Here is a 15,662-nt window from a genome sequence, read left to right as displayed (position 1 = left end):
CAGGCTTCTTAGGGCCAAAAATGACCCTAGAGTGCATTTTTGGATTAAGCAGGGACTTGATCTTTCACAGCCTAAGTACTGTTTCCAGCTGTTCCATGAACCGCCTGTGTATGAACTTTGCACGTGTCTTGCTCTCCAGGGAACTCAAAGTTGGCATTCCTGTCACAGATGAGAACGGGAACCGCCTGGGCGAGTCGGCAAACGCTGCCAAACAAGCCATCACGCAAGTAGTTGTCTCCAGGATCCTGATGGCAGCCCCTGGCATGGGTGAGGAGAACCTTGGCATCTGTTCGCGTACTTGGCACGTCTCGCTTGAACAAGCGTTGGTGTGCCAGTGAGCACCAACCGTGAAGGATCCCTCCCTGAGATGGCCTCTGGTCAGGGAGGCAGAGAATTGACCAAATAAGTCAGATATGTAATCTGTGAGATGGTTACAAGGGCTCAGGGGATACAGAGGGTGGGGGTCTCGGAGTGGAAGTTTTATCAAACCCAAGTCCGTGTGCACAGTGAGGCTGAACACCACCAGATGACAGAGTTTGGAGAAGAGGAAGATCTGTTGTAGGGCTGTGCAAGGGCAATGTGGCTCATGCCCCCCAGAAACCCCAAAGCATTTACAGACACAGCATTTTTAAAGGCTACACAGTGGGGAAGGGCTGCCGCAGGGTATGTGACTGGCTTGTGCATAGTTCTCTGATTGGCTGATGGTAAGGTAACGAAGAGGGTTAACAGCGTCAGTCCTTGGGCACCGGACAGTCTGGGGGCTGCATGCTCATGATCATCCTGAGATGCTGTTATCTGGGTGCTTCAGAGAGGAGCTGCAGCAGAGGATGTGGGGGACGGGGTCTGTCCCAGGAAGACCCCAGAGGTCCTGCTTGGTGGCAGGAGTAGACTGGGCAGACAAGGGGGAGGGTGGTTCCAGGGATGCATCTTCTGGGGCACATGGAACAGCAAGAGATGGCTGAGGCATGCCTGGTGGCTGGAAGCATCACAGGGCCATGTGGGGGGAGAGAAGGGGGCAGGGACAGTAGACAGGGCAGCCGGGCTGACGTGGGCAGAGCGTGGATGGCTCTGCAAGGCATTAATCCTGGCTTTAGTCCCAGGGGTGGAAGGCCATGCAGGGTTTTGAGCAGGGGAATAGCAATAATAACTCAACTCAGACTTTTAACTGCACGACCCTGGGTGCCATGCTGAGAGTCAGCTGAAGAGGAACCAAGACTGGTGACTGGAGACTGGTCAGGATGGCGGTTGGACCAGGGCAGTTGGCAGCACGGGTGATGAGAATTTGAAGAGAAAGAATTGGGTCTTAGTCAATCTTGACAAGAAACTTCTAACAGTTCTTGAATAAGAATAATTTATACTGAGGATTTATTTGTATCAACTGGAAACCATTGGAACACAAACCAAGTTGGGTTAATTCCAACAGCTCTGAATAAAACGGCTGCCAGGATGGACTCAGTTTTGTCCATTAGACTTGGACTCAGCGTGATGAAATGCAGAAAATCTCTGCTGTGACTTAGTTCCTCTGAGAATCTCTGATCTGGTCCTAAAGCTTCTTCAGCTACACTCAGACCAGGACTCCCAAGAAGGTTCTCAGAAACCAGAGGGCCCAAGAGGACGTTACTCTTTAAAGAAAAAAGAAAACAGAAATGAGTATCTTCAATTTCCTTGTCTAAATTGAGGGCACACAGCCCTTGGCTATTTACTAAGCTCTCAAAGGAGGCAGGCTTACTTGAGCGCTGTTAGATTTTCCCAGGGATGTGTTTTTGGTTGTTGTCTTTGAATTCCTTTTGTCATTGAGAATGCTCATCAGCATTCCTCACAAGTAGGAGTGAACAAACAAAAGTTAAAGAAAGAAAACTTTCTTCCTTTCCGACTACTGGCACTCCAGCTAATTGGTTATCTGATTAAAAAGCAGAGACATTACTTTGCCAGCAAAGGTCCATCTAGTCAAAGCTATGGTTTTTCCAGTAGTCATTTATCAGTGTGAGATTTGGACCCTAAAGAAAGCTGAGCACCAAAGAATTGATGCTTTGAACTGTGGTGTGGAGAAGACTCTTGAGAGTCCCTTGAACTGCAAGGAGATCCAACCAGTCCATCCTAAAGGAAATCAGTCCTGAATATTCATTGGAAGAACTGATGCCGAAGCTGAAACTCCAGTACTTTGGTTATCTGATGTGAAGAGCTGACTCATTGGAAAAGACCCTGATGCTGGGAAACATCGAGGGCAGGAGGAGAAGGGGACGACAGAGGATGAGATTGTTGGATGGCATCACCGACTCGATGGACATGAGTTTGAGCAAACTCCGGGATAGAGTGAAGTACAGGGAAGCCTGGTGTGCTGCAGTCCATAGGGTCGTAGAGTCAGACACTACTGAAAGACTGAACTGAACTGAACAGATTAACCACCGTTAAGTGATTTAACAAAGACATCCTCGTGCGACAGCGGTGTGCACTGTAGGGTGGGTGAACTGAGGAAACCACAGTCATGAAATGTAGGCCAAGAGTCCCCTGAGTCAGGGACCAGCATGTTGTCACTGACCTGCGAGGAGTTGGGGAGGCTGCCCTGGTGTACCTGTTGAGCCCAGGTCTCCAGATTTTATGAGACCAAGCTGGCCACTCCAGCTGCTACCCTGGGTAGGCTTTTGGTTTTGCTCTTTCCCAGTTTGAAATACAAGGTTCCTCTTTGGAGTTCAGTCATCCCAGCAGATTTGTTTCCAGTGGCTTGGTTATTTGAAACATTATTTAGTCCTGGGAGAAGAGACAGTCTTCCTATCCCAGCAACATCTCTAAACGTAATTGACATATTGAAATTGCTGTGACAGTTTAGTCTAATGGATAGTTGAGTCTGCTAAGCCGCTTCAGTCGTGTCCGACTCTGTGTGACCCCAGAGACGGCAGCCCACCAGGCTCCCCCGTCCCTGGGATTCCCCAGGCAAGAACACTGGAGTGGGTTGCCATTTCCTTCTCCAATGCATGAAAGTGAAAAGTGAAAGTGAAGTCGCTCAGTCATTTCCGACTCTTCGCGACCCCATGAACTGCAGCCCACCAGGCTCCTCCATCCATGGGATTTGCCAGGCAGGAGTACTGGAGTGGGGTGCCACTGAATCACGAGTAAATGAACTAAGCTATCTGATGTTTTACATGGATCATTGCAGCTTATCGTCCTGGCTAGTTTGATACAGTTATCCCATTATATAGATGAGGAAAACAGGAAACCAAAGCTCAGAGCAGTGAGGTAACTTTTTCTGGATCACCCCAGCTAACAAGTAGTCTGTGTGACTCAAGGCAGGAATTTTTATACTGTACTCCACAGGGATGGACACCTGGGAAAGCCTGCATTTGTATCATTGGTACAGAAGGGGAAAGTTCCTGATGTTTGCATTGTTGCATATTTAATGTTAAAGTTCTCATCAAGATCATAAAATTTTCTAGCTGGCATAGAGCATTGTGTTATTTTTCAAAACTTTAACAAATGGAAACAGTGGGGTTTTTTTTAATGCTAAGATATTTTAAAGAATATTGTGATTGCTTTTACTCTGCCAGTGTGAAACTAGTCTGCAAGTAATATAAGCCTTTCGTGAAATTGTTGAGGAAAAAAAAATGTGAGCTGAAAATAGACATTATCCAAGATTTAAGCGGGTCTATCTTTACTTCCAGCCATCCCTCCATTTATCATGAATACTCTGGAAAAGAAAGCCTTTCTCAAGGTAAGCCCCAGTTCTGTTTATCCTTGTCTCAATCCGTACAATTTGTCTTCAGACTTCAGACTATACAGACTATTTCCCACGTGGATAGGGAGTAAAGAATTTAAAGGCCAGTGGCAGTTGGACACTTGATGAAATATTTTATTTCTAATAAGAAATATTTGAAAAAGTTCTCATGAATCTTCCATTTGTTGAATGCTGCCCACTCCTCTTGAGTGGCCATAACCCAAGTACACGCTTATCTTAATTATCAGTCAGATCCCTAGCTAAGTAATAATGAAGAGAGGGTATGAATTTGGAATGATTCGTTTGTAAGCCTCTATGTATCGTATCTGAAAGGAAAGAATAATTGGGAGTAGCAGCTTCCCAGAATACTGAATTAGTGCCTAGATGTATTTTTCTTTGGCAGTCATCTCTAATAATCCATTAATCTATCAGCCGCCTCCCCTCAGGGTCTGAAAATATTCCAGGATGAAACTGTAACTGAGAAACCTCTGTGGACTGTCTGCATTCTCATGGTTTCCAGGATTCAGATGCAGTTGTATTTACGCCTCACCTTAGCTTTCCAGTTTCCTGTAACAGGTAGGGAGGAGGCGGAGGTTGCAGCTTCTCTGGCTCCTGCTGTGCGTGGAATCTGACCCCGTTGCCCCTTCGGGAGGAAGGGCTCCAGCTCCTGGTTGGGGGAGCAGGCGTGTGGTAAACACTGCAGCTTTCTCAGGGCGAACTGTCACAATGAAGGAACACTACCAGACTTTGAAAGAAGTTCATGGACATGGTTCATGGACCTGACGCTTTCTGAATGATTTCTGTGTATTCACGCTATGGGCTCCAGAGGGGAAAATTAAGACCGACACCAAATACTTTTCAGTGCAATTACATTCTCAGACAATAAGCCAAGAAAAGTATGCTTTGAAAAAACAATAGTTTTGAGTGCCTCATTTGACTGGCATGTCGGATGTACCAACCCCGTGTGAGAGCAAGAAAGAGGGCCCTCTCCTCGGCAGCCCGCTCATTCTCTCCTGGGAGCTTCAGGTACATGAGCAAATTATATTCTCGGAGCTTCTTCCTCTAGCAGTCTCACACATCTAGGTGAGTGCTGTGATGGGGTGTTGCAGTCTCTGTAGCAATCGAGCTGTTCTCCTCCGAGCATCCCAGGTGATCCACAGACCCCTGGACCACCCCCAGGAAGCAGCATTCTCACATGCCTGCTGAGTCTCCATCCATCTCCTGGTGGATTTCCACAGTCTTAAGTGTAAGATTAAACAAAAATATACAACAGTTTCACTGATTTAACCAGTAAAGCTATTAGTGAAGACCAAACTGTAAAGGTGACCTCATTTGACACCTTACCTACTTTGATAAGCTCTTACTTGAGGATTCATGGAAAGGCTTTGCTGAAGTCTCTTTCCTCTGCAGAATTTAGAAACGATGAATTCTTTAAAGCTGCTCAGGGATTAGTGTGTGTGCTGGAACAGAGACTAGATCTTGAAGCTACCATATTATGTAAACAGATGAACTCTTTAAAGCTGCCAAAGAATTAGGAGATGTACTAGAACAGTGACTAGGTCTGGAAACTACTAAATTATGTAAACATCTAAAACTCATCAACTTTGATGTCTCATTGATTTTCAGATAATGTAAAAAAAAAAAAAAAAAGGTGATGCTCCTTTCTCTATCTATCCCTGCTTTCCTTATGGGAAGTGGTTTAGGCTTTGAAGGGGAAAACCTGTCAAATGAACTTGGAGAGGGGCCATCAGCCTTATCCTCCAGGATGCTGGTAGGAAGTGGATCATCCGGTGGCTTGTTAACTTTACAGATAACAGAATTGATACACTGTTCTTCACCGCTAGCTCTTGATCTGATAAGACGTTAGGATTACAGTCCTTCTGCAAAGGCATATGTTGACCCAGGCAACCTTTGGGTTTTCCTGATTGTTAATTTCTTAAGGTATTGGCATGCCAACTTCAGGGGCAACAGAGAATCCAAAAAAAAAAAAATCTAGTAAATCCAACCTCCCCCTCCTTCAGACTTTAAGCAAAATCAGACTTTTAAAGCAAGATCAGATTTCCACATGGATACAAGGCTGGAGACAGTCACCTCATCCTGTTGTCTGGCATAAAAGTAAACTTTTGCAGGAGAGGAATACCAAAGTGTGAGTCATTCCACCAGTAATACATGACTGTCGTGAATCAGCACCTGTGAACGCACCTGGGAGACCACCTTCAGTGGCGGTACCCCCACCATCAAAGCCTTCCCAGTCCTCTCTCTCGGCCTCCCCAACACCACCCAGCACCCTGTTAGCAGAGGGGTGTCAGCAGCCCGACTCCGCAGCGAGGCTCCGAATCTGGCCGTTTGCCGCTGCTGCTGGGACGCCCAGGAGTGGGCATCTCACTCCTGGCTGTGGGTATTGAGCGCACATGGGTGCTAATGTGGGCTTGGGATTCCAGAAATTCTCTGAGAGAGTCTGCATGCAGATCTATGCTCATGCTGAAGTTCGGTCACCAGAGAAAACAGTGATGTGAACTTGGCCCTTTCTTCTCCCGACCGTCACGGCCTTGAACTCCCCGGGGTCTCGGTGTCGTTGGGAAAGTTGCTGCCGTTACTCTAATATCTCGGCAACAGACACTGGCCAGGAGACAGGGCTGGGCATATTGCATCATTTTCCTGCTGGGACAGACAGAAACTGCTACAGATACAGCCTGGCGTTTTCTTCCAGGAAGCAACCAGCAAATGACTCAAGCAGCTAGCCACTATTCCCACAGGGCCCTAGGGTTTTCCACATGAAAAATGAGTCACTGTTGTGTTTCCCTCCCTTGTCCTTCCTCCCTGGTTTGCTTCCCCTCTGCCTGCCCCACTTCCCCCTTGAAGGGCCTCACACAGAGCCGGAGGAGGCTGCTGGCATCAGAAGCCATGTGGCCGGGCGGGGAGGCGGTCAGAGCAGCTCATGGATCCGTCCAAGGGCCTCACTAGCTGTCAAGGGTCTGGCTGCTGCTAAACTATTCAGACCTCCTTGGAGAATGGTGTTTTGAAAGAGCTTTGGCTAAATGTTGAGCTCCTCAGACATACATCCCCCTCCTACGTTCAGGGTGGTTGTTACATCAGAATATTGCATTTTTGCCTGCGTAGCAAGGACTGTAGGACTTCATTGATGTACGGCCGTTGTGAAAGCAGGGGTGGAGGCAGCTTACATTTGTATCCATACATTTCCATCTGCAAAGCACTCTCACACACTATTTTGAAAGGGAGGCTCTTCTGAGCCCCTTTTACAAAGGCTCAGAGATCATTTCTTTAGCTGTGCACCATGTCCGTGTGGGCGGCCACGTCTGCCTGGGTCGGTCGGCCCTCTGTTCCCGCAGCTCCAGCAGCCAGAAGTGCCTCCCTGCAAGGATGTGCTTCTCAGGGCTTTCACCTTGGATGTGACCAAACTCTGCAAACATGAAAGGAATTGAATGTTCTTGGCTTTTTTACCCGGTGAGCTTGGGGAGCGCTCGGCATGACTCATCCTTCCCCCCACGCCCTGTCTTTTTCCGAACAGAGTGCTAGCAAAAAGCATCAGCTGTGGGCAGGTGACTCACTGAAATCTTTGCAGTAAACCAGAAGTGCACTGCTTAAAAGCTGGTGCTTCACCCAACAGTTTGCTTGAAGAATAGCTCCTGTGGTCTCCTTACCTTGCTGGCGCTTTTCATTGAGAACAAAGTTGATATGAATTGGGTCAGATAAGAGCTCCTCATTCCTGAAGTTCTTGTTCGTTTATATTTTCTGTAATAAAGGTGGACGGCTCTGTCTACGCAGTAGATTTTCAGGGTTGTCTGCTAGTGGAGTGTGACTGTGCATTTATTTGTTCATTCGTTTGATGAAGCAGCCCTTTGGTCAGTGCCTGTTGCACGCCCAGCAATGTGCTGGGTGCCATTATAAAGAAATAGGGCTTCAGAACCATACGGTGTGGTAGCGGGGAGGGCACAGGACACATGGTTCCAGCGCGTGGTGAATAAGAGTGTGGGACATGGCGGGAGCATAGGGGCGTCTCCCCTAGCTGCCGCAGGTGAGCGGAGACCCCTGAAGATGGCTGGCTGGGGGCACAGGTGGTGCAGAAGCGCAGAAAGGGCACAGAGGTGGGAGGCCTGTGTACGGTCAGGTTGCCTGGGATGTGGGCCAGGTCTAGGTATACGCACATACACTTAACTCCCATGGGGTCTAAGTGTAAAAGTCTACAAATGTCACACTTCTAGGAGAAAATAGAACATCTTTGAGATCTGGAGTTAAGCAAAGATTTCTTAGACTTAATACCAAAAGTGCAGTCCATAAAAGAAAAAATGGACAAATTGGGCTTCATCAAAATGTTAAAATTCTGTTTTTTGAACACTATAAAGAGAATGAAAGGACAGGGAACAGGCTGGAGAAAATTTATGCAAAGTATGTGTCTGATAAAAAACTTGTATCCAAAAGATACACTTATTTAGGAAAACAACTCTGTTTTTTTTTTAAGGGCAAAAGGTTTGAACAGATATTTCACCAAATATACATAGATATCAAATAATATCACATGTAAAGATGCTCAGTATCTTTAGTCATTGGGGAAATTCAGGTTAAAAACCACATTAGCTACCTCTAAGCACCTATTGGAATGGCTAAAATTAAAAAGACTGATCATAATAAGTGTTGGCAAGGATGTAGCTAAAGGACCTGAAACTCTTATTCTCTACCAGTGGGAATGTAAAAGGATACAACCACTTTGCTGTTCTTATTGTTCATTCTCTAAGTCATGTCCAACCCTTTGCAACCCCAGGGATTGCAGCACACCAAGCTTCCCTGTCCTTCACTACCTCCTGGAGCTTGCTCAAACTCGTGTCCATTGAGTCAGTGATGCCTTCCAACCATCTCATCTTCTGCCACCCTCTTCTCCTCCTGCCCTCAATCTTCCCCAGCATCAGGGTCTTTTCCAGTGAGTCGGCTCTTCTCATCAGGAGGCCACATTACTGGAGCTTCAGCTTCAGCATCAGTCCAATGAATATTCAAGGTTGATTTCTGATAAGATTGACTGGTTTGATCTCCTTGCAATCCAAAGAGTCTTTGGAGAATAGTTTGGCAGTTTCTTAAGTTAAACATATGCTTACCCTGCAATCCAGCCATTTCACTCCTAAGTATTTACCTAGAAGAAATGAAAATGTATGTCCATAAAAGGCAAGTATTTAAAGCAGCTTTATTTGCAATAGCCCCAAACCAGAAACAGTCCGAATGTTCATAAACAGGAAAATGGATTATCAAATGCCATTCACACAATGGAACACCTAACCCAGCAATAAAAAGCCCTGAGCCATGCATATATACAACAGCATGAGTAAGTCTCAAAATAATTGTGCAAAAGAGTAGGTACTGTATATAAAATCCTAGAAATCATAAGCTAGTATATAATGACAGAAAGTAGATCGGAGGTGGCCCGGGAATGGGTATAGCAGGGTTTAGGAAAGATGGCGGAAAGGCCAGCGGCACAAGAAACAAGATGACAGCTACAGGTATTTAGTTGCCTTGACTGTGGCGATGGCCTCACAGCTGAATACATGTCAAAACTTCAGCACGGTCAGTGCAATTTCCTGTCTTTCATTTACAGTGTGAAGTAAAGAGCAGAGATCATTGGGAAGAGAAAGAATGGACTCATACTAACTTTTTGAGCTTTTACTTCATTGAATATGTATCTTTTTAAACTTGTGATTACTGTCTTTAATTCATTTAAAATATCCTGTTTGCACAATTCTGGGCTCTGTCCCTCCCTCAGGTTCTGGGATTATTTAGGGGAAAACCCAAACCTCCTCAGCTCACTTGTAAAATCTCAGACCGCGTTCTGTTGGAAGTAGGGGTGAATGAGGCGGGAGGGGGTGCTGGAAAGGAGTTGGGAGCAGGGATGACATCCAGGTTGAGCTTCGTGGGAGAGATCGGAATTGTCCGGAATGCTTGCGGTTACTGAGAACCCTTCCAACAAAACCCTCTGCACGAGCCTCCGTCACTGTTTGGTGTGTGCACAGCTGCTGCTGAGATCACACACGGCTGTTCAAGAGCCCACTTGAGAAGAAGAGGCTGCTCTCATGGGCTCTCCTGGGTCTGTCTTCCAGCAGGATCTTATTCAGCTCCTAGCTTGCCTTCCCGTCGCCACGTCCGTGCTCCCAGTCTGATGGTGCACGACTGGGAAAGACGGAATGCTGGGAAGACGATTCCCCGTCTCCTTACGAAAGGCGTGCGGCGTCAGCTGGACCCGGCTGCCCCGATGCAGTTTTTCCTTCTCCTGCCGTCCCTTGAGGGGCGGGGCCCGTCTGTGCGCGCTCTGTGGGCCTGTCTCTGCTTGCTGACATCTCTCCCTTTCTCTCCCTTAACCCGCGGGATGTACCTTTTCGCCAGAGGAGCCTTCTCGGAGAGCAGGGTACGCCTCTCACACAAGCCCCCTTGGGATCCTGATCTTTTAATTAACTACTTGTGTTGACTCTGGCTGATTTCATTACAACTAGTTGGCAACTTGGTGGCAGCTCTTTCAGTGGCCTTACTTACATAATCTATATATCTCGTTGCTCTTTATATTGCATATTATGCTTTTATAGAAATTCCCTTTTGAAAGCTAAAAATCTAATAATACATACTCTCCAAAAGACCAGCCAACTCATTCATTTCTATTAACGAAAAAGTGGCAGCCAAGAATTTGTTATGCTAGCAATTATTTTAACCATACTACTAAACTACTACTACTACTAACTACTTAACCATTTTAACTACTAAAACCAGGAGAGGAGAGGTGCAGGGTTGGGGGCGGGAGCAGGGCAGCAATGGCTTTGGGTTTCTGAACATTCCAGGCACAGCGCTAGGTGCTTGATAAATGTTATCTGGAGTATCTTCGTGCACATGCTCTTAGGAAGCTGTTGGGATCTTCATTCTGCAGAGAAGGAACCAGAGCTTGGGCTGGTTGGACTCTGCCTCCCTCTCCCCACAGTGGGGGTGAACTGGAAGGACAGAGATTTGAATACAGGTTTGTTAAGTCTTCCGGCTTTGGAACCGCACTCCTCTCCAGCCAGGAGACAAATTATAGCCAAGCGATAACATTTTCTCCAGCTCCCATTTACAAGCAGGCATCTCTCTGACTCTAAGCTCAAGGGAGGAATAGGAGAAGCCACCTGACCCTCGCATGCGCATCGTGGCTGGATGGCGAGGGCTGCAGGAAGTCGGGACTAACGTGCTGTTGCAGTGGTGCCCCCACACCGTGCTAATCGCATCCCAGCTGGATCTTGTAATGTGGCCACGCTCCTTCCAATTAACCAGCAGAGAAGACTGTCTCTGAGAGCCTGTATAAAAAGTATTCAAAATAGTTTATTTCTTTCCCAGAGGTTCCCATGGATGAGCGCACCTGTTCAAGTTGGAATAGTTGGCTTTTGGTGAGTAGAATTGCTTCAATGTCATTCTTTCTTTTTTTAAGATTAATATACAGCATATGAAAGAAAGGGCTAATATGGGACATGCATTTTGAAAAATGAGAGCATCTCAGAACATCTGGTCCCAGTCATTAGCTAGAAAGAAACTGTCTTTAGAGAAACCTGCAACATTTGGGGCTATTTGTGTGATTCTTTTTTTTTTAAACTCCTTTTATCTCTCTTTTAAATTTTTTCCCTTTTTAAAATCATTTTGGCAGCCCTTAGTAGTAAAATTACACAAACAGTGCATATTTTTGTGTTGGCAGTATAATACTCAAAAGAAAGGGGATTGTTATCAAAGTAGAATAGAAAAAATCTGAAAAGTAGACCATTTCAAAAGTGCTCTGATGTGTCTTTTTCATTTTTCTTAAAGCTTGGTATTTGCTACACCTCTGTGCTGTGCTCTGTTTCCACAGAAAAGGTATGTATTTGTTACTCTTCAGAATGACCCTGCGTTTTAACCCTAAAAACTAGTTGAAGACACAGGTTCATTTAACTAGGAGGAAAGTTGAGTCTCAAAAAGATAATGAAGCTGAGTCTCTAAAAGGAAGAGAGAGGGGCAGAAATTAAGTGCACGTCTATTTAATATCAAAACTCTCTTTGCCCAGCTCTTTGCTACCTGCTATGATTACATTTGAAAATGCTTTATTCTTGTGTAAGACCCAGGTTAACTGTGGTGCAAATTTGCTCTTATAAAAATTTAAATATGATTCACTGGTGTCCAGTCCATTGGCAAAGGCATCTATAAGGCAGAAATATTAGAATTTAAGTTCCACTCTCAGGGAGAGCAGCTGTATGCACTCAACTTTGGCGGTTGGTATATTGGCTTTCCTTCTTCCTACTTGAGGTTTTTTTTCCCCTTTTTGCCTTAAAAGCTTTATTGTGCATATATCTTTCATCACAAGTTGCCCTTGAATCCTGCCTTTGATGTAAGAACAGGATTAACTGGCATTAAATCAGCATCGCATGAATCTGAGGCTTCAGCCCTTTTCTCTTCTAACGTCCAGGTGCAGAGGGGCAGCACTCTGCTGTGTTGCTATGATTTCTGCCTCCAGTCCGGCCTTTGTCTTGTCCTTCATGGACAGACAGGCCCCGCACAGATGGCCTTTAACGCTCGAGGCTTTCCAGTGGCTTTGGGACGCGATAGTCTCTTCTAGAACAGACTTCATCATGCCCCCCTATCTGATAGAGACATCCGTCTTTTATCTGGTCCTACACTTGTCTTTGACCCCCACTGTTATTAGCTGGGGACTTAAATTTCAAGGAGAGGGAACCTTTATCACCTTGATGCCCATAGTTAAGCCCCCCTTGGAGAGGGCAGGAGCTTCAGAACCTGTTGTGAAGCCCGATACAGATGAATTTCCTGAAGAAGAGCACTGTTTAATTGGGCGAACCCCAGAATCTCAGGGCTTCAGGTAAGAAAGGGTTGTTTCCTTAGTCTGCGGTACTGGAATATCAGTGGTTCAGCACTTGACCTTGCGCTCAGTGACTTAGGAGCGTAGCATTTGGGTCGAGAAGGATCTGACTTCCAATCTCAGCTGCACCTCTAGTTTCCTTATCTGTAAAATTAAGATAATACTTGACTTTCCAAGGTTTTATAAGGGTTAAAAATGCATAATGTCTGACCCAAAAATTGAGCACTAAGTCATAGCCATTATCATTGCCATTAGCAACATTATTTTAAAATTACCCAGGGTCTCCGTATAGAGAAGAAAAAAACAGCCACTGTGTTTTTTTCTATATTCATAAATTTTCTTTTTTTGCATTATGTCTATAAATCTATATCCTGTCTTTTTAGCTCTTAGTTAACCACATCTCAACTATGGTGGTGGTGGTGTAGTCACTAGGTCCTGTTTGAATCTTGCGACCCCATGGACTGTAATCTGCCAGGCTCCTCTGTCCATGGGATTCTCCAGGCAAGAACACTGGAGTGGGTTGCCGTTTCCTTCTCCAGGGGATCTTCCTGACCCAGGGATCTCCACTGCAGATGGATTCTTTACTGACTGAGCCACCAGGGAAGCCCGCTCAAGTGAAGAACAATTCTTAAGCAACTAATTACTAGTGTTACCAAGCCCAGGTTCAGCTGCTTGCAGCTCAGAAGCCAGTAATTCAAGACACAGGTGTCCTTAGAAAGGAAAGATGCTTTAGTCAGGGAGAAGGTGAACACGTGTCCAGAGACCAACTCCAAAGATTTTGCTCAGTTGTGACAGGTTTTTTTTTTTTTTTTCATGTAATACCTTTTATTTAAAAAAAAAAAAACTTTTAATTTTTGTATTGGAGTGTAGCCAGTTAATGGCACCCCACTCCAGTACTCTTGCCTGGAAAGTCCCATGGGCAGAGGAGCCTGGTGGGCTGCAGTCCATGGGGTCGCGAAGAGTCGGACACGACTGAGCGACTTCATTTTCACTTTTCACTTTCATGCATTGGAGAAGGAAATGGCAACCCACTCCAGTGTTCTTGCCTGGAGAATCCCAGGGACGGGAGAGCCTGGTAGGCTGCTGTCTCTGGAGTCACACAGAGTCGGACACGACTGAAGCGACTTAGCAACAGCAGCAGCAGCAGCCAGTTAACAACGCTGTGACAGTTTCCGGTGAAGAGCAAAGGGACTCGGCCACACACAGACACGTATCCCTTCTCTCCCAAGCTCCCCTCCCGTCCAGGCTGCCACGTAACGTTGAGCAGAGTTCCCTATGCTATACAGTAAGACCTTGTTGGTTATCCATTTTAAATATAGCAGAGTGTCCTTAGTATAGGGACACTATAGATGTACGTGTCCATCCCAAACTATCCCTTCTCCCCATCCTTCCCCCCGCCCAGCAACTGTAGGTTTGTTCTCTAAGTCTGTGAGTCTGCTCCTGTTTTTTAAGCAAATTCATTTGTATCATTTCTTGTTAGATTCCACATATAAAGGAAGTCATATGATATTTCTTCTTCTCTGTCAATCACAACAGTTTTTAAAGGAAAAAAAGAGGAGGGGAAGGAATCTGAGTGAACCACCTACTCTGTCTTCAGATGCTGTCTTGCCCGAATGATCTGCCTGCAGATTGCTTGGCAGGGGACAGAGTAAGGGGTGGGTGTTGGGGACAGAGAGCTCGTCATTTTTTTTTTAACTGCTTAATTCTTCATTCTTCTTTCTATCTGGGAAAAGAACAGGTTATTCAGGACAGCATAAGTCAAGAGTTAGGTTAAATTGCCTGGTGATCCCATTCCTATAACTAGTTTCTTTTAAGATTAGAGGGGAACAGAAATGGGCAAATAGGAAAGGGGCAAATGAACTTTCCATAACAGAAAGTCAACAGTTTTGCTGGCCAGTTTTTCTTCATCCCCTTACATATTAAGTATGCATTCATAATGAAAAAATAAGCTTTAATACAGATGCACATATAAACCATTCAGGTACATTTTTTACATGCACAAAGCAAAGACTTCCAGTGGTCCTTCTCGGTAGTGTGACTAGAAGAGATGTTTTTCTCATATATTTTCATATTTTCTAAAAGTTTCAGAATATATATCACTATAAAGTGGACAGAAGCACATTAATGCAAGTGAATTTTTACTGCTAAAAATTCCACTGAATGCATGTGTCTTTTTCTTATGAATTGTGAACACTTATGTTATTTTTCTTAGAAAGTATCCGGACCAAGATTACTTTCCAATACATCAGGGTCTGAGAGTGTGATCACCATACCTTCTTGCCAGCCATAAGTGGTTTTTCAGGCTTTTAGTAAGATGAGAAACGAAAAGGGGTCTGATGGTGCCTCTCTTTCTTATTTAGTGATAGTTTCCTGGGACGTGAAGCGTTTTTCAAACACGGCTCTTGCACCAGTCGTGGGGGTAAACGGGGGTCCTCACTTTCCTCTCCTCGGGTTCGACTTTCCACCGTCCATGGGATGACCCTGTCGTTTTCTCCCTCCTCCCAGTTCCATGTCTGTGACAAGCTTGGAAGCTGAGCTGCAAGCCAGGATCCGAGAGACCTACCCTGAGTTACGGCGTGTGTACTTTAACAAGGGGTTATAAAACAGGTTAAGAAGCATCTTCAGAGGAGCCTGCCTGCCATGAGCCTGGTGTAGCCAAGTTGGAGAGGAATAACCTGGGCGGCCGGGTTCTCGCGGTGACAGAAACCTTTTAAAGACCCATAGAAGCCTTTAGAGTCCAGCTGCTACTTACGGCACAGCCCCTGGGGGTGGTCTAGGGGCCTCGCCTGCCAGCCCCCGCCCCTTACATTCGAATCATGATATGATTTACAGACACCCTTCCTGTAGCTTTTATAGTCACTGTTTTTTCAAAGACAATGTCCTGACTCACACCCAGAGTTTCCCAGAGCGCCGCTAGGCATAGAGTTAGCTGTTCAGTCTACTGATTGTCAGTCAGTGAAAAGGAAAGCTGTTTAAAATACTGAAATTTTATCCCATTCTTGTTTCAAATCAAGGAGAGCTGAGTAGTGAGTTGAGAAAACACAAAAGCCCTGAGGCTAAACTGTAAAAAAAAAAAAAAAAGACTCGTAAATATTA

General features: G+C 45.5%; 1 protein-coding gene across 1 annotated transcript in view; it reads left to right on the top strand.

Moving 5' to 3' along the window:
• The window catches only part of SFXN1 (sideroflexin 1), a 35,951-nt gene extending 20,783 nt beyond the window's left edge, over positions 1-15,168 (top strand). Inside the window, 5 exon segments of the mRNA NM_001126350.1 lie at positions 140-267; positions 3,657-3,706; positions 11,066-11,115; positions 11,525-11,572; positions 15,072-15,168. Of these exon segments, the coding sequence (NP_001119822.1) occupies positions 140-267; positions 3,657-3,706; positions 11,066-11,115; positions 11,525-11,572; positions 15,072-15,168 (373 nt within the window).
• Positions 15,169-15,662: the final 494 nt, after the last annotated feature.

Source organism: Ovis aries, chromosome 7, assembly GCF_016772045.2.
Source record: "Ovis aries strain OAR_USU_Benz2616 breed Rambouillet chromosome 7, ARS-UI_Ramb_v3.0, whole genome shotgun sequence".
NCBI lineage: Eukaryota > Metazoa > Chordata > Mammalia > Artiodactyla > Bovidae > Ovis > Ovis aries.
Note: the sequence above shows the minus strand (reverse complement) of the source record. Positions and strands in the feature narration are given on the sequence as shown.